This window comes from Columba livia, chromosome 14, assembly GCF_036013475.1.
Source record: "Columba livia isolate bColLiv1 breed racing homer chromosome 14, bColLiv1.pat.W.v2, whole genome shotgun sequence".
NCBI classification, from domain to species: Eukaryota; Metazoa; Chordata; class Aves; order Columbiformes; family Columbidae; genus Columba; species Columba livia.
The window spans coordinates 3,788,434-3,810,643 of record NC_088615.1 but is presented as its reverse complement, the minus strand read 5'-3'; the positions used below and the strand labels follow the sequence as shown (position 1 = coordinate 3,810,643).

Here is a 22,210-nt window from a genome sequence, read left to right as displayed (position 1 = left end):
AGCAGGAGGCAAACCCGAGCCACAAACTTTTATTCTCAAACTGTAACAAACAAAAAATTTTAAGAAACAGAGCAGAGTCTGGGTCCCCAGCGCCCCCGGCCATGGGGGGGCCAGCAGGGGCCAGATGGGGAACCAGCCCCTTCCGTGCTGGCGGCGATGGCCCGCGCCGGGGCAGGCGTCCCCGAGGTGACACAGGCAACCCAACCACCCACCACTCTGGTGCTGGAGGGGCACCTGCGGCAAGGTCTGGGGGTCCCTGGGGCCGCCGTTAGACAGCGGTAGTCCTGCCGAAGAGGGGCATGGAGACGGGGAGGTGCCAGGGTCCTGGCTCGTAGGTGTCCCTGCTGCTGAGCTCTGAGTCCGTCCAGCTGGGAAACATGCGGGGGGAGCACTCTGCCTGCAGGTAGAGGTCCGGGCAGGCAGGGCTGGGGCTGGCCGAGCGGGGCAGGTGCAACGCCGAACCGTAACCGGCGTCCAGGAAAAGGGGTTTGTAGCTGGGGGGCTGCTCCTGCTTCTCCAGCCGCTCATGGCTCAGGAAGGGGGCATTGATTTTGCGGTAGAGCCCCCGTGTGTCCATCAGCACCTCACTGTACGGTGGGGGGGGCTCTGCCATCAGCAGTGCCTCCTCATAGCACGGCGGCTTTGACAGGTCTGACTCTGCAAGGCAAAGCCCCCCCCGGACCCCGCTGCCATCAGCACTGTGTCCCAGCTCTCGCACTGCACCCTCCCCGTAACAAGGGGGAGACGTGCACTCTGGGGATGCCAAGAGCCCCCCCAGCTCCTTACCATGCCGGCAGCTCCAGGGCCGGGGGGGCGGGATGTGGTGGGGGTGATGATGGTGGGGCTCGAGGCGCAGGCGGTGGGGAATGGCGATGCCGGGGGGGCTGCCCCCGTAACCCTCGTAGTGCAGCGGCTCCAGCTCCAGCGCGCGCAGGCTCTGCTCCCGCAGCCGCTCCTCCTGCTGCCGCTTCACCCGCCGCCGCAGGTAGCTGCAGAAGCAGCACAGCAGCACGATGAGCCCCCAGATGAGCCAGAAGCCCGCGAAGCAGGTGAGGAAGGTGTAGGTGCCCTGGGACATCACCATCTTGGCTGCCGGCCCTGCGGGGAGGCCCCTGCCTCTCCCTGCCCTCGGGGTGGGGGACGGGATGCTCAGGACGGCGGCAGGGCCAGGGCGGGAGCCGATGCTGTCAGGGCCGCCGAGGGCATCTCCTCAGGCCGTACCCGGCGGCGTCTCCTCCAGCTCGTGGGCGCCTGCCGTCAGGGGTCCATCCTCGCCATGGAGCCGGGGGGGCTGGAGCGGGTGGGTCAGGCCTGGGTGCGCTGGGTGGGTGGTGGGGCAGGGGGCTGGCAGGGTGGGCGACGGGGGAATGGGGCCGGCAGGGTCCTGCTGCCCATCGCTGGGAGGGGGCCCTGCAACGAGACAGACCCGAGTGTGAGCGCCATGGGGACCCGGCCGCCTGTTCCCATGGTGACTCGCTCCACATGCGCAGCGGTGCCCGCAGCCAGCGTGGAGCTATGTCCGGCCCCACGCGAGCCCCAGCTGTCGCCCCCACGGCTGCAAACCTGCACACCCCCCAGCACCCTGCCATGGTGCTGCCGGGTACCTCAGGATGGGGGACACATGCTGTGGGCCCTCAGCATCAATGCCCTCAAGGTCACGGGGCATCCACTGGCATCTCATCCTATCCACCCAGCGCACCCTGAATTGGCTGCAGAGCTCAGGCACCACAGCTCCTGTGCTGCCCAAAGTGGGGTGCCCCGGGGACGGCTGCCTGTGGCACGTGGTGCTTGTGGGAGCACATGCACTGTGGCCGTCACTGGCCTTGCGGTCACCAAGGAGGGTCAGGGGATGGTGGCACCTAACACAACGATGCAGGAGAGGGGTGGTTGGTGCCAATGGGAACTGTCACCTCTGCCAGGTCCCTGCCTTTAGGCAGGCTGACAGCTCGGTCACATCGAGCTGAGCACTGAACAGGGACAGCTTGTGCTGATGGAGGCTGTGCACATCAGGGAGCGGGGAGCAGCACCCATGGGTGATCGCAGGCAGGCACGTAAGCACCCATCAGGATGATTATTATCGTGGTGTGGGAGAGAACGGGCTTGCCATCAGGGAGCGGGACGAGCGCTGGAGCAGTGGCGGCTGAGGGCTGGGTGACCACAGAGGTGCCACCACTCCAACGTGCCTCCGCTGGGCAAAGGGTGAAGGGGCATGGGGTCCCCAGCCGCCCTGTGGGGCAGGGCCATGCAGCCAGCGAGGGAACCATGGCGGGGTCACCGTGTGCCAAGGGGTCTGGTGGGACAGCGGGAAGGGCAGTGGGGCCAGAGGGCCAAGCCCAGCCGGAAGGAAGGAGGGATGGGGAAGGAAGGCGCCTGGGAGCCCTGGCCACACTCTGGCGGGCAGCTGTGGGCAGCACAGGCTGCTCCATCACGCAGACAAAAGCGGAGGCAGAGGCAGCGTCGGGATGTGGGTCTTTGGGCAGGGGGTGCCCCAATCCTTCACGGCTGCCCAGCTAAGGCTAGTTTGGTGTGGCCACAGCTCGCCGGCCAAGGCTGCAACAGGCTCCCCGCCGGCAGCCTGGGTATCCCCAGGGGGACACCGTGCGGGAAGGGCCGTGGGTCGAGCACCGGAGTAACGGCCGGGGAGACACCGAGAACAGGGGCAGGGCGGGCTGGTGGTGCCTGGGGACCGGGGGCCTTTGCAGTTGGGGCGTGCGGGGGGAGCGGGGCTGCCGGAGCCGGGGACGTGCGGGCTGGGGGAGGCGCGGGGCCGAGCTGGGAGACACCCACGCCGGGCGGGGAGCGGATCGGCTGCTCGGCTGGGAGCAGCTTCGGAGCCGGGCCCTGCCGGTATCCTCGGGCCGCCCCGCTGCCCCGAGCCGGGCCCCGCTGCCCGCGTCGCATCCCCGCTCGGTGCCTCCGGCGGGAGGGGGACACCGCGGCGGGGACCTCCCCGCTCCCGGTGCCGGGCGCGGCTGCCCCCTCCTCCTCCTCCTCTTCCTCCCACCTCGGGTCGCGCGCCCGCCGGGGACAGACCGGAGGCACGCGCCCCGGTACGCGCCGCGCGCCTCCGCCCCGGCCCCCGCTTCCCGGTGGCGGCGGCCCCACGCGCCCCCGCCCCGCTGCCCCCGCTCCGCGCAACAGGCGGAGGCGCCGCGCCCGCTCCCTCCGCGGCTCCCGTTACCGGCGGCGGCGGCGCACGTGGCTCAGGCGGCGGGCGGCGGCTCCATAGGGCGGCGGCGGCGAGAAGCAGGGGGGAAGGGGGCCCGGTGCGCGGCGCCGCCGCCGCCTCCCGGCGCTGCCTTTGTCTCCGGTGAGCGCTCCCGCGCCGCCGCCGCGCACCGCCCCGCCCGGACTCCCGCCCCGCCGCTCCGCCCCGCCCTCGGCTCGGGGAGGGACCCGGAGCCGGCGGGCCCCCACACCCCCCTCCCCGGCACCCGCCGCTGAGCGGGGGCTACCGGCAGGGCCCCGCACGGGGTTAGGGGAGCGGGCACGGCCAAAGGAATTCCCCCTCCCCGGGGAACGGCCGCGGGATGCCGGTGGCGTGATGGCCGTGGCATCCCCGGGAGTGGCCGCGGGAGCCCCACGGGGTGGGGGCTGGGGATGCCGGGGGTCCGGGGCCCTGCGACACCCCATGGGGCAATGCCATGGGGTCCCCCATTCGGTGGCCATACACTTGCCAGGGGGTCGCTGTAGGGCGCCGGGGGGTGCCAGCCACCCACTGCCCCTGGTGCCAGCCACAGTGTCCTCAGGGGGTGACGGCCATGTGCTCCCCCAGGGTGATGACCTTAATGGCCCCTGCCACAGCCCTAGCCCAATGGGACACTGCAGTGAGACACGTGGCTGTGCCGGGCTGGGGTTCCAGCCTGGCCCGGAGGACAGCAGGGGTCAGAGGTGGCACTAGGTGACACAGCAGGCTGCCCTTGGGCCACCCCACTCCGGGGCTGCCCTTGCCCTGGTGCAGATCCCTCGCTGGCCTGGCCCAAGCGCTTCCCCCTCTGCACTAGGGCTCCCCCAGCCCTTTGCTGTTTGAGATGGCATCAGCTCTTTGCTGTACCTGGTGGTTATGGTCCCCATGGGAGACCCCCCCCGGGTGCCTTGGGACTGTGCCCAGCTCAGAGGCAAGAGCACCCGCTGTCCTTTCACTGCCCTGCTCTGTGCCAGGCCTGGAGGCCGGGGGGGTGACTGGGTGTGGGTGGCTGGCCGGGGTGACCCATGCCGTCCATGACCCCGCTGCCGCTTCCTCCCCGTGGGCAGGGCGGCGGGCGCCCACTGCAGCCGCACACACAGCGCATTGTTCTGCCGGAGCCCGGCCGGAAGGATTTCCTCCGTCCTGGCCAGGGGACCACCCAGGGATGCTGGGCACCAGCAACTTGCTCATGCCACGGCCGGGCAGAGCGGCTCTGGCAGCTGGCCGAGCCCTGTCACCTCGCTCAGCGCAGGGCCGTGGTGGCCACGTCTCCCCCGGACACCTCCTTGGCTCTGGCCCCAACTCACCTTGCTGGAACTCGTCTCCTATGACCGGACCTCACAGTGTGGCCGTGGCAGCCCGATGGTGCCGGCTCGATGGTTGCGGGGGTGCCCAAGCTGCACCCAAGGCGGGCAGGGGTCTGCGGCCATGCAGGGGAGTTTGGGTGCTCCCTCGGGGCACGGGTAGCGCAGAGGTGGTGGGCATGGCGAGGACCACGGGCATCGTCAGGCCAGGGCGAGGGCGAGCAGGGGGAGCCAGGCCTCCGGCCCCACCAGCACCGGGGGCCGGGAGCTGCCTTCCCCTTCCCCACAGCAGCGGGGGGAGGCAGGCGGGGGAGCGGTCCCTGAGCCACATGGTGGGCTGGAGGAGGAGCCGTTGCCCAGGCAACAACTAAGAGCATCCTTCACCCTTGAAAATCGTGTGCCCGTGCTGCCTCCACAGCCCCACGGCTCGGGGCAGGGCCCAGGACTCCCCAGCACCCCGAGTGCCCTCCTGGAGTTGCCCAGGCCCTGTTGTGTCCACATAACCCAGACCCTGTGGCTCCAGCTGTGCACCAGGACCCCTGTACCCAGATCCTGCTCCCCCACAGCAGGGACAGGAATGGGGAAGACGCATCCCACAAAAGCCAGGGCTGGGACACCACCGGGCAGGGGGGGAGCTGGGGGCGGGCAAAGCCCCTTCCACACCACACTCATGGCTTGGCCACAGGCTGCCCACAGAGCCACGCTGACCGTGTGACAGACACCACTGACATGTTGGTGACCCCAGGACCTCTGTGCCAAGGTGCCACAGCCCAGGCAGTGCTGGGAGGGTGACATGAGCACCCCTGGCTAGTGCGGTGGGAGCAGCAATCCCCGGGCGGTCCCCATCCCCCCGCCCTGCCTGTCTTCCTTCCACGGCTGCTGAAAATTCCTGGATTTTACCCCAAGATGCCCCCTCCGAGTGTGAGAACTCCTCCTCGCCTGCTCCCATAGCAACTGTTCCCTAGCTACCCAGCCACACTTGCTATTCTCATCCCTGTGCAGCTGTGTGCGGCCCCCCCAGCACTGCGCATGAGGCTGCCGACGCTGCTGCCGGCCCTGGACCCCAACCCCCCCTCCCGTCAGCCCTGAGCACGCTGCTCCCCCTTGGTGACTGTCCTGACCCTAACCCTGCTCACACTGCGTCCCCAAGTCAAGGGGCTGTCCCCTGGGCTAAGGGGGCAGCGCTCAGTGCCAGCACAAGGTTCACCTCTGCACAGCTCTCCCCCAAAGATGTGATTCACGGTGCCTGGAGGGCAGCAGGACTCTTCCCCCAGCCCCGCACACTCATGACACCCCAGAAGGGCAGATGGGAGTGGGGGAACATGCCCCAAAGGGGATCGCAGCAGACTTGAGCACCCCAACAGCACGAAGCCTTGTGCCTGTCATGCCCCTGCAGCGACTTAAACCAGCAGAAGCCACCAAGGGCCACCCGCAGTCCCTGGGGCTCAGCACCAGCAGAGCCACAGCAGTCCAGAAACAGGGTCCCTGCTTCTCCCCTCCTTACAGCCCCCAACCCTGGACAGCCTGGAGCAGGCTCCCCCCGGCGCTGCAGCAACGCAAGGCATGGCGAATCATACACTTAACAAAAGGTTAAAAATTTAAATACTCTCCAACTTTAGTGCAAGGCAAGCGAATGATACCACAGGTCCAAGTAGGTGCTCAGCCCCCCTCGGGTACTGGCTCAGAACGAGCACGAGGCAGCAGCACGCACACGTGCAGGCACACACGCGTGTGCGTACATACACATAGAATAGACGAGTTATTGCTCGGGACACAGCTGGGACAGGTGTGCACAAGAAGGGACAGGACAAGCAGGACAGAGAGGGGGGCTGAGCCCCACGCTGCTCCCCAGGGACACACAGGGTTCCAGCCCCTCCACTCCCACCCTTGGGCACAGGAGCACCTGTGGGGACACAGGCTGAGCTGGTGCAGACAGGACGGCCCCAGCCTCGCTCACGCTTGGGTCACAGCTCACAGCATGACCCTGGAATCCCTTTACCATGGCTTTGCTCCCCAAGAGCAAAGCTCCTTGTGACACCAAGCTAAGCCTGGGGACCGCAGCATCCCCAGATGGCTGGTCCAGAGCCGGTGGGACTGTGCCGGGGCCACCCCGTGCCACGCCGGGGATCAGACTGAACCTTCGGACCCAGCAGGTGCCATGGGCAGCCTGCCGGTGGGCTGGAGAGGGGGCCGGGACCAGCTCCCCAGAGCTGGCAGCATGTGCGAGACGAGGCAGGAGGAAGCAGGCTCCGGCAGACGGGGAAGCGGGGATGAGGCAGTGACGCTCTGCTGCCAGGATGCAATGGTAGACGCTTTGGCACAGCAGTTTCCTGTGCCTCAGGGCTGAGCAATGGACTCCGCTGGAGCCAGGGTCGCCTCAGCATGGCCAGAAAGGTCCAGGAAAGATGCTTTAGACACCTCAAGGCACAGAGGCCTCTGCCCAGGACTCCCTGGTACAAAGCTGGGACCGTCACTCCCCCCATAGGAGGACATTTGTGCCTGTGACAGGGTGGGGGCAGTGCAGGCCCCCACCTATAGATTCAAAACCAACATATGATATGTACAGACCAACGTATATAAATATACACCAACCCTGCAGTGCCACTTCGGCACTGTGGAATGTGTCAGCAGAGCTGCTCCAGCCTGGCCTCGGCCCACGCTGGCACAATCGCTCCCCCTCTCCCCGGGCCCGAGAGAGGAGCGGCAGCCGATGAGACAATCCCAAGCGGCAGATTTGGAAGGGTCCAGGTCTGTCCTGGGGACAAGGGCTTGCCCACGGCCAGAGACACCTTGGCCTGAGCTGTGTGCTGCTGCCAGCCCTGGAGCCGTCCTCACAGTCTTCAAATACAGATGAGTAAAGCTGTAAACAAATCCACCTTGTGGAGCCGCTGCTACTTTTGTCCTTCAGGTTGGCTGTTGTTCTGCTGGGCACCCGGAGAGGCAAAGGGGTCCCAGAGGCTGGAGAACAAGCTGTGCTCTACAGCCGGGTGGGCTCTTCGTCACTGTCGCTGCAGTTTCCACAACAGTCCTGAAGTCAGAAGGGCAAGGAGAGGGAGGAGGGAGAGAGGAGCACAGCAAGCAGAAGGTGAGCACGGTCACAAAACTCAGCCTGCAGCTGCTCTCTGGCAGGGAAGGGCCGGGCACCCCTTGGCCTGCGCATGAAGAGCTACATGGAGGCAAGGGGCTGGAGGGGACCCCCAGTTTGCAGAGGAACAATCAAACTGCATTTGGGGGTTCGGCTCTTGGCAGACAGACTGGTGAGCACACAGCTGACTGTCTCAGAAGCTGGGAAGGTGGGCTCCATGGACTACAGGCACCCAGCTCAGTGTCAGCACAGACCATCTGCTCCACTTGGGGCTCAGCCGGCTGCAGAAGCAGCTGAAGCCCTTTTTGCTGGACTGGGAGGGAGTCTGAGCACGGGGCAATGCCAAACCCTTCATGGTTTCTCAACCCTTCTGTGTGTCCTGGACACATGAAGAGAGGAATGAAGGGAACTTCCCACAGCCCCCTGGGAGCAGAGCTCCCAGCTGCAGCCGTGCAGGGGCAGCTTTGGCTCAAGCTGAGGACAAGGCCTCCCCCAGGAAGGCAGTAAGAGCAGGGAAGCGGGATTAGTGGCTCAGGGAGCAGTTAGAACAACAAGCAGCTTGTGCTCTGCTGGGGGAAGGGGTCAGACACTGAAGGACAACACTCCTCTTTCCCAGATCTTGTCATGTCCACGGGCCACCGGGTATTTCCCTGAGCAGAGCAGCCAGGAGAGACTGCTCACCTCTGGAAAGAGAAAACACGTGGCAAATCACAGCTCAACTCCTGCCACAGGCAGCTGCCCATCCGCTGGCAGGTCCTGCCTGCCTCGGGAAGGGCTGGGAATCCCAGCCCAGAGCTGGCCCTGACTCGGGCAGCCCACTGAACAGTGACACACAACTCAGAGCTCGTGGTGGAAGCCGGAGTCAGCACCGGGCAGCTGAGAGCGGGTCCAGAGCCAACCACACTTGAGTCCTGCAGCTGCCAGCAGCTGTTGGGAGGCAGCAGCCCAGACTTTGCCAGTCCTGGAAAGAAGGCAAAGACTGTTCTGGGCAGAGGAGACAGAAAGGCAGGCAAGCCCAGAGCAGCTGCAAAACGTTTCCGTTCTCCTCATCCCTCGAAAGCACTGCTCTCTCTGCCTGCTCAAGGTCTGTCAAAAATGCTCTGGGGAACTCAGGAGCCCGCACAGCCCATCCCAAGAGCCAGGTCTTCTTCAGGGATGGTATTATTCATGGAGGAAAGGAGCAGACTTGCTACTTCAGTGCCTTCAACAACACCCCTCTGCCTGTGTGATCGCAGCACATTTAGCTAGGACACTCCATCCCAGCCCCCTCGACTCCCCCAGCACAGGGAACACCAGCCAGGAGAGGGCTGGCTCCCTGCAGCCTTGCTTGGGTCCCCCTGAGAGCCCTGGGGTCCTGTGGCCCAGCACAGGAGGAGACTCTGCCTGCTGCCCCCTCGTGCCCGCCTCCCTGCCAGATTTGCCTGCTACAGGCAGGAGCGGGCTGACTGCTGCTAGAGGACTTGCTGGGCAAACACTCTTACCTGTCTGCTGAATAAGCGCTGGAGTAACCCTTTTTTGGGCTGTGGAGAAGGCTGCCCTTTCCAGTCCAGGTCTGGGGGCACTGTGCCATCTGTGCTAAAGACATTCAACTCCTTAAAACACTCCGTCTCGATCATCTGGAAGAGGGTAAAGATGGTTGCAGCAACTGCCACACAAAGCCCGTCACAGAGAGCTCAGCAGACTGCAAGAGCAGCAGGGACAGCACGAACCCTGCAGGACACTGCGCTCGGCCACGGTGGGCAAAAGCAGGAGCAAAGACCTGTCCTGCAAACCTACCTCGTTCTGCCAAGGAATGGGCACGCTTCCTGTAGCAAACTTCTGGTAGAAGTCATTGTCCGTGGGCTCCAGCTCCACTCCTTTCACTGTAGAGAACTGCTCAATGTCCAGAACATCCTTGCAGTAGATGGCCTGGGGCTAAACAGCACAAAGATTGCTCTAACACCAGGCTCCATGACGATGCCACCACCTCAAACAACTGTGGCTCGTGGCCAAGCTCAGGCCCCTTCTGCCTGCAGTCCAGAGCTTGCATGAGCCCCATTCTGCCAGGCTCCCAAAATGAGAGGGAAGGGGACGGGTGCCATCTCATCAGGTGAGCCACTCCAGGGTTCCTGCTTCCCTTGACAGCACCATTGGCTAAAGGGGCCAGGACACGGAACAGTCACTTACATCTGGCTTGAAGGGGGGGTCCAGCATGCCTGCTTCCAGCCTCCTGAAGTTGAGGTGCTTGAAGAGAGGGTGCTCCTTTACTTCCGTGGCCCCAGCTCCTCGGCACCCCAGGCGCTCCAGAGGGTCTTTGCACAGGAGCTGCAAACACAAAGGAAATCAGTGTCCCAGGTGGAGGGCACTTTGGGCAGGGCAGCCCTGAGGTCAGCCAGGCTCCTGCAGCGTCTCTATGGACAGCAGGGCCTGCCGGGCAGCTGGGGGGAGCAAGGAGCTAAGGCACTCTCGACCCTCCTGCGCTGCCTTATCAGAGACAAGGGACCCCAGCTGCCATCAGCACCTCTGCAGGGAGCAGCCTCAACGTTCTTCTGCTGTGTGTAAAGAGGTGGTGGGAGCAAAGGGACAGGGACACAATCATACCATGGTGCAGAGGGAACGGGCACAGGGCGAGAACTTCTCCGAGTACTCCTCCTGCACTTCCTTCACCAGCCGCTCCACCTCCTCCCGCTTGATCTTCTTCTTGCGCTGCTGGAAGGGGGACTGTCCCTCGATCATCTCGTACACCAGGCAGCCCAAAGCCCACCAGTCCGGGCTGAACGTGTAGCGCTCATTCTTCACCACCTCCGGAGCTACATAGGAGCAGGGGTGAGGGATGTGTGAGGGCAGGGAGAGCATGCGAGCAGTCAGAGACCAGTTTTTGATTAAATCAGGGCCACTTACCCATGTAGCCAACTGTCCCCACCCGGCCCTTGATCGTTTGGCCCTCCGGCACGTGTACAGCCAGCCCCAGGTCTGAGATACGGATGTGACCTGCAGAGGAGGGGGTGAGTTAGCACAACAAGGTCAAGGGACATTTGAAGCTGTTAAGAACACAGAGTAACCTCTTTCAAGCACAAGAAGAGAGGAGGACCCAGGCCCAGGGCTCCTCTTGACCTGCACTCACCGTGGTCATCCAGCAATATGTTCTCTGGCTTCAGGTCCCTAGGAAGGAAGAGACTTGATTAGCAAGAAGCCAGCTGTCAAAGCAAAGGACATGAGGAACAGTGACATCTCAAGAAGTCACAGATAAGCAGCAGAAGGATGCAATGCCCCTGCCTCTGGCACACAGATAATCTTCCCCTCACCCCTGCCCTGCAAACTCTCCCCTCCCAGGCAGAGCCCAGGCACCACAACCTTCACCCCTCCGTGAGGAAGCAGTGGGCGTGTGCCTGATTCCCTCCTTGCAGGTGCAGAACTCACTACAAGACAAGACGTGCAAAAGAGAAGGAGCAGAGGCTTCTTCTGCTCATCCTGTCCCAGGGCAGGGCACAGGGTATGACTAGAAGGGACCTTCTGCTCCATGTTCAGCCACATTATCCCTAACACGTTATCACACAACCCGCTGAGTACAGTCACACAATTAGCTTGTTCTCCTCCCGCCCAGCTCTCAGTCTGGAGGGTTTTGGGCAGCGTACCCTCCTTTGTTCTAGTGTCAATGCTGCCCAGCAAGTTAAGCACCCAAGTGCCTGCACCGAGGTGTTCCCGGTACAATCACATCCCGTTCCTGGTGATCCAGTGTGAAGAAACCAAGCTAAGCTTTCCCATGCTTTCTGTTCCTGATCTCCACTCACCCAGCTCTGTGCTGCTTTCAAGCCTGAGCTTGTTTTCTTGAGCAGACAGACCCGGCTGGGCTAGTAAGAGCAGCAGGAACCCTCTTGCTTCTGCAGCCTGTACAAGGTCTCCCAGCAGGGACACCAGGCAGTGCGTACCTGTACACTATTCTCTCCTGGTGCAAGTCCTCCAGCCCACAGCAGATCTCAGCAGCGTAGAAAGCTGCCCGGGGCTCCTCAAAGCCAGCTTCTCCCATGTGGTAGATATGGAACTTGAGGTCCCCTCCATTCATGAGGGTCAGCACTAGGCAGAGAGCATCTTTAGTTTCATATGCATAGGCTAAGCTCACCTGCAATTCAGGGCAGAAAGGCTGTTAGAAGACACAGCTGGAAGAGGGTGGTGCCCGCACTCTGACGGGCACTTTGTCACCCAAGCAGCCGCTCAAGGGCAGCAGGACTGGCCCTTTGCCAGCAGAGGAGGAACTGTGCAAACCCAGGGAGGATGTGGGAGTGCCCAACAGCCCCAGCACACCCCTGGCTCTTCTCATACACTATTTCCCTGAGCCAGCGCTGCTCCTCGCCAGGGCAAGCAGCACCCACCAGCAACCCCCAGGGCAGTTTCTGATGAACCCTCCACAAAGGGAGGTTTCAGGCTGTCCGCACGGCAGTGCAGGCAGGGAGCTCCCCACCACACAGCTCAGGGCTAGGTTTCTGCCCATTTGGCTTCCTGGAGACAGTTCTTGCTGCTTTCTTCTGCCCCAGAGGTACCAAGGTGCCTGTGAGACCAGATGGGTGTTTGGGCCTGACTTTGGGGACATTTACAGCATTTCATGGAGGCAGTAGGAGGTCCTGCCAGAGCCCGGCCTTGCAGGAGATTTGCAGCCACCAGGATCCTACCACATGGGCAGGACCTGCTTCCTCCTCTCCCCGCAGGGTGAGGAGCACAGAGGTGTTGGGCTGTCTGGTTGGAGGAAGTATCAACCATCACAGCAAAGTGAGAGCAATTCCTATGTACTTACTACAAACCTACTGTTCACTTTTTCCAGGATCTGTTTCTCATTCAGGGCCATAGCCTCTCCCTTCCGCTTTTTGATCCGTTTTTTCTCCAGCTTCTTGCAGGCGTACATCTTCCCCGTGGCACGCACTTGGCAGGCACAAACCTGGAACAGGGGGACAAGGCTCAGCACCGTCCTGCTGCCACTTCCGGGGGGGGCCTAGGTTCTGCTCTCAGAAAGAGGTACAAGAAGGCAGACGTCCCTGTCCCCACCTCACTCTGAGGTTAGCGAGAAACCTCTTGTCAAAGCAAGGACACAGAGAAGAGCGACATCTCCAGATGTCACAGATAAGCAGCAGAGGGCTGCGGTGTCCCTGCCACCTGTAGCAGCACCATGGCTGGTGCCTGGGAAGACAGAAGAACCACTCCAGCAACAGAAGGAAGCCTGACAGAGGCAGTTTTCAGAGCAGTTTCCCCTACCAGTCACCAGCAGCAGACCTGACTCTGCCCAGGCAGCGGCACACACCATGGGACACGTGTTACCTGCCCTATGCAACACCTCCCACAGCTCCAGCGCCTGGCAGGACGGGAGCTCCTGCCCCTCAAAAGGGAACTGGGAGCTCATGCAATGCCCACAGCATAGCAGTGTCCAGCGCAGCCCCCCCCAGCCAGCAGCACCTGCTCGTGCTGCCCTGATGGCCAACCCAGGTCTGCATCTGCCAGTGGGCAATGGTGGCTGCTTGGTACCCGAATGCAGAGGAAATGCTGGTCACTCACCTCCCCAAAACCGCCCTTGCCCAGCACACGGTACTGGCGGAAAGTGTTTTTGGTCACTGGCTGCCTGTGAGGCAAAGGAAACTGGAGTGAGATGGGAGAGAGCAGGGACTGAAGCCCAAACCACCCCTGTGTCCTGGCCTGCAAGACTGCAGCTTGCCCCAAAACCCCTGCTCAAGCCGACCTTGCTGCCGTGTGAGGCAAGCAAGGCTGGGGCTGCTGATGGTGCCAAGAAAGGACCTTGAAGGAGAACAAGAGCAGACAGAGGCCAGGCTCTTGGCTCTTGCTGTGGCCCAGCATGGGAAGGAGCCCGAGGAACCCTCAGGCAGCCCACACGAGCAGGGTGCAGGTCTCCCAGCGATGCCAGGGAGCGTTACCGTTCCAGCCATTTCCACTGCAGGAAGCGGTTGAAGTACAAGCTGTCGAGGTAGTCAGCAAAGGGAGCCACACTCAGGTAGTCATGGATAAGCCTAGGAGAGAGCAGAGCCAGCGAGGGTCCTGAGAGCTGATCACAGCTGTGGAAAAAGCCAGAGGTCCAAGGAAAGAGGAGGTGAGCAGCCCCGAGAGCCCGTTTACTTTGCTGTTCCCTCACCCAGCCTGGTGCTGAATCACCCATGTAGCCCTGGCCCAGAAAGCTCCCCCTCCAGGCTAAGCCTGATGCAAAAGGAAGGTGCACTGGAGGCACCGCTGTGACGAACACAGCACCCTGAGACTGGGCTGGCACTGCTAATCGTGGCCTCTCAACACCAGCCTGGGCTGTGGGACAAAAGGGGACAACGGGACTCTTTGCAATTTCCCCTCCGCTCAGAGGGCAAATGCGCACGCAAGGCTGTAATCAGCTGCTGAAAGCTGCTCGGAATGTTCAGCACCAGGCGCTGAGTTGTTCACTTTCAGGTGACTATCCAGCACAAAAGGCCACAGGGATCCTGCTCAAGAGAGCTAACTGCCTTGGAGAGCGGTGCCAGGGCTGCCCAGCAGAGTAAGGAGCCTTAGACACAGCGACTACACTGGAGACATGCATCAAGGAGAAGTGGATGGGCTCTTCCCTTTCCAAAGCTTGCCAAGAGCAGGCAGGGCCCAGCCCGGAGGCTCCGCATTCAGACAGTGACACCAGCTACCACACACAGAGCTAACGCTCCACAGAAGGCTGCAGCAAACCCATTGCCACAGCCCTGCACTTGATTAAGCAACGTGCTCCAGCTTCTGTTCAGGGAGGGGTGGAGGCTGTAAGCCCCGTTTACCTAACGGCTTCTGCTTCGCACCCGGAGCCAGGATCTCTGCGCTTCTGCCGCAGGAACAGAAGTGACCTGCAGCAACAGGCAGCGTAACCCAACCACAACGGCCACATCTGTGGCCAGCGGGAAAGGACAGCTGGCACCAGGTCTGCAGCTGTCGGCTCTGCTCTACGGGTGCCAACGAGATCCTGGCACACGACTCGGAACAGCAGGGCCAGATGCCGAGGTTTGCTGGAACGGGGCCTTCCCACATGGCAACCTCAGACCCACAGCAGACTGAGAGCAGTGACAGGGATTTCTGCAGCAGCCTGTGGCTCCCAGAGCCCACAGCAGCTCCTTGTGTTTGCTTTCCTGTAGCTGTGCTGCAAACTGTCAGCCCAAAACTCCCCAGACCTCAGCCCTAGCACCCGGGGATGAGGAGAGATGGCTGCAGCCTCTATGCCGTGCCGTGGTGCCACCTGAGGTCAGGCCCCAGCACTCCAACTTACTTAGTGGATTCCTTGAAGAGCTCCTTGGAAGGTTCCTGCTCCAGCCTCTCACAACAGGCATCTACCAGCTGCGAGGGGACTTCAGGCACATGGTCCTCACTCTGGGGACAAAGGGATAGAGTCAGACACAGAGAGCAGAGCTCAAGGGTCCTGACAGGGAGGAGTAGCCCACAGGAACAGCACACAGGTGCCCCTCTGCTTGAGGGCCAGTGGGAAAAGCAGCAATGGATGCTTGTGAGGTGGTGAGGTGGCTCTGTACTCTGCTCTCACCATCCTGCCCGGCACGTTTGCTGTGGCAGGACACGGGTAATGACAGCTGTCAGCTTTCCAACTGCTCTGCTGCTGCAGGCAGCAAACACAACCCTCTTACTCACATGTGGCTTCAAGTACTTTTCAATCAGGTGCTGCCCGCATTCCTTCCGCTTCTCATCTGGAGCCACTTCGTACCCTGCCTGCACAGAGCAAACAGCGTGAGGAGCAGGAACTGAGCCCTGCAACCAGGCAGCAGCTGCAGAGCAGCAACACCCTCTGCCCAAGGCTTCCCTGGATTTCCTGGAAAACCAGATCTCCGGCAAACAGCTCCCTAAGCAACGGCCCAACCCTGTCTTAGAGAAACTGCAACTCCCCCATTTTTCCTTCAGTAAAATCCTATGTGCCCAGAAGTACCTGGTCACAGTCACTCAGGGCCAACCGGTCCATGCCCAGGGCGCTGAGAACATCCTCACCTCCCCCAGTGAAGCCCAACGGGTTCTGTTCTTACCACGGCATCCAGGAACTTGATGCAGCGTGACAGCTCAGGTCGTGTCTCGCAGAACTGCCGAAAGAGCATGTGCCCGATGGGCTGCTTCTCGCACAGGCTGTGGTAGTCCCGCTCTGCAAAGGTGGAGAAGATCCCTCACTGCTGCAGCCCTGGCCCGTGTCTCCCACCAGCCCGAGACCCCCAGGAGAGGGAAATACACCCAACGGGGACAAGAGGCATGACCGAGCTTTTACATTCCACTGTGGAAGATCCTCTTCCTTGGAAGAGGTTTGAGCTGCTGTTCTGCACAGCCTGTCTCTCTTGTTTTTAGCAGGGACCTTGGTATCTCCTGCTTGCCTGGAGGCTCTCTCCTCAACCTCTCCCCGCAGAGATCGACTGGCTGCTCCAGACACACAACTTTCCTTGGAACAAGAGGAACACACTGAGCTCATTTTCAGGCAGGTCTTCCAGGCCAATAGTTGTTCTTATGACTCTTACAAACCACTCATATTCCCAAAGACCCTGCTAGAAGCAGCAGCATCAAAATGAGAAGCAGCTTTTCCAGAGATGCCCGTTAACGCTGCTCACAGCAATTAGACCCTCCACTCCATGGCACAGCCATTTGCTTGTACGCCAGCTCCAACTGCCCTCCGGAGCTTGGCTTCCCTGCCGATTCCTCCTACCCTCTCTGAAGTCTGGCAGCCCAGGCACAAACCCCTTTGACTACCCAGAGCACTTCCAGTCCTTTGCTTTCTTCCTTCCCTTCCACTCACAAGATGTTGTCTGATCACGAGCCAGAACAGAATTGTGTCACAGCTATTGCCACCAAGGGCTGCTGGGGTGCAGATGTGCGGCCATCCGCCCGCACGCAGGGGATGTTCCAGCGCTCCTGGGGCTGGGCACTGCCGGCTTCCCCTCCTCGCGCAGCAGTTTCTCCCGAGGAAGCTGCGGCTTCCTGAGGGTGCACGAGAGCGCGGAGACCGTGGGGCTGTGGTGGGGGAGGAGGCAGCCTCGCCAGCTCTGCTGCACAGGCCGGTTTCCTTGTGTCTGCAGGGGAAGGAGTTCCCTTCAGCTGGGAGCACCGCAGTTTGCTGAGGTGAGATCAGAAGCTTTCGGCCGCCCTCACCGCTGCCCAGGCCCACACGAGGGTGTTCCCTGCGGTCAGGGCACACAAAGCTTAATTCTGCAGTGGGCAACCAGCCCACCATGGCCGCAGGCCTGCCAAGCCTCTGGAAATGCCTTTCTAGCAGGCTGCGAGGGGAAAATGAAACCACTGCAGCCAAAGAGTGACCCGAGCATGAGGAATGGGGCCACCTTTACCGTGGAGAAGCTACGTGAGGCAGCTGTCACCTGGGCCAGCACCTCGTGAGAGATGGGGACATGGGCAGTGCCAGCCAGCTGCTGGGAGGGACCTGCCTCCCAAAGCATCAAACATCACTGTCCTGCACAGTGGGACAGCAGAGACAGACAGACCACAGCCACCGGCAGAGGGGCAGCACAACAGTGATGAAGTTCAGTGCTGGGAAACATGCCACGACCCCCACAGGAAGAGCGGCCGTGGGCAGAGGATGGACACCAGCTGAGGGAAATCCATGCTGGGGGCACACAAGTCTGAGAGGCAGAGAGAGGCCAAGATGGGAGCTCCAAGGAAAGCCCAGAGCTGTGTTCAGCCCTGAGAACTTGCTCCAGAAAAGCAGTTTGTAGCAAAACCAAGGTGAGAGTCTCCATCTGATCACATTTGGCTGCAAAACTGGCCCTGAGAAGTGGTGCATGGTGTGCACAGCAGCAAGGTGGTGGTGCACAGTGGGCACCAAGATGTTGTGAGCTTGCAGGTTAACATGTAGATGAAGGAGATTTGAGTTATTCCAAATGCTACTGTCCCCTGTGCCTTCAAATGGAATCACTCCTCTCCTTGGAGCTGCCAGGACCTGGAAAACCTGGGCAGGGCAGAACTGGGGACTGGAGCTGCAGAAACTTCCCAAACCCACTCAGCCCGGCGACACCTGCTCTGAAACAAGGCCAGTGCTGCTGTACTCTCCAGCTGGCAGCTGGATCTGGAGTGATAACTCAAACAAGCGCTCCCCTTCCCAAGAGCAGAGCGTTCCCACCCTCCATGCCCCAAAACAATTTCACATGATCTCAGGGCCCAGCCTGTTGCACAAACAACATTCAAACCACGAAGAATACAAAGTGCAGTATTGAAAAGACAGGCCAAGCCCTGCCCAGCTGTACCTCATCCATAGCACACAGCAAGAACCCAGTTTTGCCCGAGTAAAGCTGCTGTGTTAGTCTTAGAAGCTGAGGTTTGCAAAGCAGGGCTGAATCCCAGGCCAGGAGCCCAGAGGACATTAGCAGGCCCTTTATTTATGCAAAGGCACCCCAGAGTGATGCTCCAGAGCTCCGCGACACCAAGCAGACCTGTGTGCACAGAGAAGGTGGCATTATCTCTAGTGAAGCTCTTCACAGTCTAGAAAGTGTGCGGGTACATCAACAGGGATTATCTGGTGAGCATCACGCAGCTGTGACTTACCCACCTATTGTTTCTTCTCTACACCCTGAGCTCTGAGTGATCCTGGCCGGGTTTTGGCTGACACGCTCCCCATTATACGTCCCTGACCCTCATGGATTCAACCTCCTTCAGGTGTGCCCGGCTTTAGGGGGGCACAACACCCACCCACCCACCCCGCTCCGGAGCTCCCGCCCACCACCGCGTCTCACCGAGGGTTTGGCGAAGATCCTCGCAGAGGCTGATGTGGGGGAACTGCAGCATCTGGCGCCATTTCTTACTCTTGCCTTTCCGGTTTCCGCCACCACCTGCAGGGCACACAAAATCAGTACCACGAGTTATGAAGCAAGGCCGTCTGGTTGTAGCCTCACCTTGCCAGGAGCCGAGAGAGGAGACACCCTCTGTCCATTTACATGTGCAAGCCCGGGCAATGAAAACAAGACCGAAGTGGTACCGCCGCTTCCCGGCTGGTGGAACAAAAGCTTTGGAGTCTCTGACTGTCAAGGGAAGCGGATGGACCAAACCGCTCTGGCTGCTGAATGAAGTCCCAACCTAGAACATGAAGACCTTTCACCTGGACATCTGGGTTAGGTTGTATATAAGATGGGAGAATCAGGGCAGGAGAGCCTAAATCCACAGGTTACTCTGCTTGCACAAGTTTTTGGCTCCCAGGCCTGTCCTCAGGACCTCTGCATAACTAATCAACCCTCCAGGCCAAGCCTTGCTGGTGTGAAGCTCTTCCTGCTGTAGTAATGATGTTCATGCCACCTACTCATTCCAGACTGATTGCTTACTCCAGGGAGGGGCTCTCAGAGAGAGGACACGAGCTGGGAGACAGGGCTCTCATCCCTGCTCCACAGACAACTCACTGCATCGCCCCGGGCTTCTCACTTCAGTTTCCCATCTGTGAAGTGGGGACACTCCCACCCTTCTCCAGAGATAAGCCAGCCTCAGAAAGGCAAGATCCAAGAACCAGATAGCATTCCAGCTTCAGTGCTGGAGTAAATGCCCAGTGCTGTAGGACAGGGTGGGAAAGCTTCTAGATAGACCAAAAAATTTACATCATAGCAGGCACTAAGTACTGAAATACTGATTGCTGGGATCAGCCGCCCTCCAGAAATTGCCTTCCCCCACCCTGCACACACCTCCCTTTGGAAACACATTAAACCATCCTGTTGAGTTGGGCCAAAGGCTTTCTGAAGCCAGGGGGGGGTTGAACATCATTTATCAGCTCTTGAGAAACACTTTCATAACACTTTCCTCCAGTGCAGATGCAATTCAGCCCCTAATCCCAGACACAGTCCCTGGGCATACTGCTCCTGGTTGCGCAGGAGGCCTTGGTTGGACAGACGGGTGGGACGGGGCCACCGCAGCCGCCAGCCACAGGGCCAGCCCCAGGTCTCAGCCCCTGGCACGCTGTGGGTCGCTGTGCTCTGTCTGCGCTCCGTCTGCCCCGCAGCAGCAGCAGCTGGGCCGCACGATTGTACAAACGCAGGAAGGAAGTGACTCAAGGGTAAGCAGAGCTGGAAGAAACCAGCAGCACAGACACCTTGTCAGCCGCAGCTTGTGGCAACCAAGCGGACGGGGACAACAAAGTGAGGGCATGGGAGGACGTGTCGCCCTCACCCCCAGGAGCGCTCAGTGAAAGGCAGTTGTGCCCCACAGCACCCGGAGGACAAGGCCCAGCCGCTTGCGTTTCCTCAAGTTGTTTGCTTTGAAAGGTGGCTCCAGCGCCATCACGCAGGGCTCTCCCCCGCCCTCGCGGTGCCGCAGCAAACGGCCCGGCAGTGAACTCGTCTCCTGCGTGCCAACCTCCCACCCTCGTTCAGAGACCGGGAAAGGTGTGGGCCACCTCCACCCAGAGCTCATCACAGGGGAGCTTCAGGACTTGGTGACACCACCAAGCTGGCCTGTTGTCCCTCTGTCAGAGGCCAGCAGGGAAGGGGGACGATGGGGGAAGGATCCTTCACCTTCCCTGTGCTAAACCCTCCAGGAAGAGTTTGAAGGAAACACAGAGCGTGGTGACCTATAGCAGCAGCTGATGGTGGCTGTCAGCAATCCCCAAGGGTGATCCCATCCCTGCACCAGGAGGCTCCCAAAAAGGCTGGGCTGGAACAAAGCACCTGGTGCTGCCAGACCTGACCAGCAAAATGGCTCTGTTCTGTCACACTGGCTGCCAGAGCTTGCCCCAGTGGCCACCACGGCCACGGGTGGGGGAGACACGGCCAGGCAGCACAGACACCCCCCGCTCTCATGAGCCAGGAGCCCTGCAGCACAGGTGTGCCAGCGGATTGTACCTGCCCGTGCCCAAACTGCCCACCACCTGCTGAGGAGGAGGAGCACTGGGAAGCAGCACAGCAGCCTCTGATACCTCGCTCTGCCTCGGCCACCAAACTGCTCTGCCAACAGCACCACAGAAGCCGGTCTCCTGGTCCCTCGGTCTATGGGACGCAGGGCCTTGTAGCTTCAAGTCCCAAACGCCACTCTTTGGTTTTGTCTGGATTTGGTGTTGAACCAAACCTTGCCATTATGAACCGTAACATCATGGTCCACCACGGTACCTGTGCCTGAAGTATCAACACTAGGCTTGATTTTCAGGCAGCTCAGAAATGTTTCTGTCTGTGTAAATTTAATTTTGTTGCTCTTTGCTCCCACAAATCTAATCTCTAAAGCTCTTTAACTAGATTTCTGTGGACCCTGAGGCTCCAAAATGACTTGGTCTGGCCAGCTGAATGCCGTGGGCCAGGAGAGACTGTACTGCCCTGCCACTTTACATGATCTAATGAACTCCCTGATGCCTGGCTGAATCAGATCTTCTCTGCAAAGGACCAGGTTCCTGTGTGACAGATTTCCCAGCACGGCTCCTCTGTGCCTTCTGCACAGCCCCACTGCTGCCTGCATCCCCGTGGGATCCAGCCATGACCCGGCAAGCAGCAGGAGGTTTGTGGCCCCGCAGCAAAGCTCCTGGTGCTGAGCTGACCAGGGGCCGCGGCTGGCGTGAAGGTGGAGGAGAAGTGGTCACCACCGCAGTTTCGGATCAGCCCTTGTGTGGGAAGCAGCGGTTTATCAGCCTAAAATCAGCTTTTTTCTCCCAAGGCACCCAGGGCTGTTTTGTCCCCGCGCCAGAGGAGCAGGAGCAGCCGCTGGAAGGGGCAGGGCTGCGGGTGGGGGCAGGCGGGGCCGCAGCGCTGAGCCCGCGGAGAGGCGGCCCTGGGGGAGCACAGCCCCCCCGGAGCACACACAAGCACGGGGCGCTGAGCAGCCCCCGCCGGCCCGGAGCAGCGCCGGGACTTCGTTTAGAGCTCCGAGGCGGTCCCTGTGTCCAACCGGCGCCGTCACCTCCCGTTCCGCGCAGCGCCGCGGGCAGCGGAGGCCGCGACCCCTCGAGAGGGAGAGCCCGAGGCTGAGCCCCGGGGACAGACACCGCCGGAGCCCGCAGGCCGGGGGAGCGGACGCCGCTCTAGGAGGCGGCCCGGCGGGCTCACGGCTCAGGCCACCGGCCGGCCGGCACCTCCGGGGCGCTGGGCTCGCTCGGCGGCCGGGCTGCCCCAGCGCCGCCTCGGGCCTGCTGCCTCCCCGCCCCCCCCCCCCCCCAGCCCCGGGCACCGACGCCACCGCTCACCTTCGCGGGCCTTGAGGAGGACGGTGTTGGCGACGATGTTCTCCAGCTCCATGGGCCCGGGCGGCGCCGCCGGCTCCGCGCCGCTCCCCTCCGCTCGGCCCGCGCCCCACCGCCGCGCCGCGCCCCGCCCACCCGCGCGCAGCCCGCCAATGCCTGCCCATGCTCCTCCCGCGCCGCGTTCTCATTGGTCCAGCCCCCCAGGAAGCCTCGCCTCCTCCAGAGAGTCGATGCACTCCCGTTGGCTCCGCGGCGGGCGGGTGTGTGGGAGGGCGGGGCGGGGAGAGAGAAATACGCGTCATTCGGCGGCCATTGGCGAAGCCCTGCCGGGAAGAGGGAGCGGGTGCTTATTGGAGGATGAGGTGTCACTCAGGGAGCGCAGCCGCCGCTCCGGGAACCGATTGGACGAGCGCCAACGGCTCCCACCTCAGCGAGAGGCCCTCCTTCCGCGGCATCTGATTGGGTGTGGAGCTGCCACTCCGCTGCTGACTGGGTTGTGATAGGGGTGTTTGGTAGGGGGTGGGGCCGAG

The 22,210-nt window shown here is 61.6% G+C and overlaps 2 protein-coding genes across 9 annotated transcripts; both read right to left on the bottom strand.

The window, feature by feature from the left end:
- Positions 1 to 14: 14 nt before the first annotated feature.
- On the bottom strand, positions 15 to 4,883 carry PRR7 (proline rich 7, synaptic). 3 transcript variants are annotated; one of them, XM_065029611.1, is made up of 4 exons: positions 4,495 to 4,883; positions 1,222 to 1,410; positions 787 to 989; positions 15 to 657 (listed from the first exon to the last, which is right to left on the bottom strand). In XM_065029611.1, the coding sequence occupies exons 1-4, from the start codon at positions 4,866 to 4,868 to the stop codon at positions 269 to 271; spliced, it is 1,155 nt and encodes a 384-aa protein (XP_064885683.1). In that variant the 5' UTR covers positions 4,869 to 4,883; the 3' UTR covers positions 15 to 268. The 3 variants fall into 3 exon arrangements, with proteins under 3 accessions (XP_064885683.1, XP_064885682.1, XP_005503656.3); XM_065029610.1 differs by lacking the exon at positions 4,495 to 4,883 and adding an exon at positions 3,182 to 4,087; XM_005503599.3 differs by lacking the exon at positions 4,495 to 4,883 and having other exon boundaries at positions 787 to 1,364.
- Positions 4,884 to 6,081: 1,198 nt separating this feature from the next.
- GRK6 (G protein-coupled receptor kinase 6) lies at positions 6,082 to 21,836 on the bottom strand. 6 transcript variants are annotated; one of them, XM_065029603.1, is made up of 16 exons: positions 21,684 to 21,836; positions 18,274 to 18,369; positions 15,577 to 15,689; positions 15,191 to 15,268; positions 14,817 to 14,917; positions 13,471 to 13,608; positions 13,097 to 13,160; positions 12,345 to 12,485; positions 11,485 to 11,675; positions 10,680 to 10,717; positions 10,457 to 10,546; positions 10,157 to 10,365; positions 9,743 to 9,880; positions 9,353 to 9,490; positions 9,058 to 9,192; positions 6,082 to 8,259 (listed from the first exon to the last, which is right to left on the bottom strand). In XM_065029603.1, exons 1-16 carry the CDS (start codon positions 21,733 to 21,735, stop codon positions 8,254 to 8,256), a joined length of 1,728 nt encoding a protein of 575 aa, XP_064885675.1. In that variant the 5' UTR covers positions 21,736 to 21,836; the 3' UTR covers positions 6,082 to 8,253. The 6 variants fall into 6 exon arrangements, with proteins under 6 accessions (XP_064885675.1, XP_064885673.1, XP_064885676.1 ...); XM_065029601.1 differs by having other exon boundaries at positions 6,082 to 7,519; XM_065029604.1 differs by having other exon boundaries at positions 6,082 to 7,519; positions 11,485 to 11,629; positions 12,356 to 12,485.
- Positions 21,837 to 22,210: the final 374 nt, after the last annotated feature.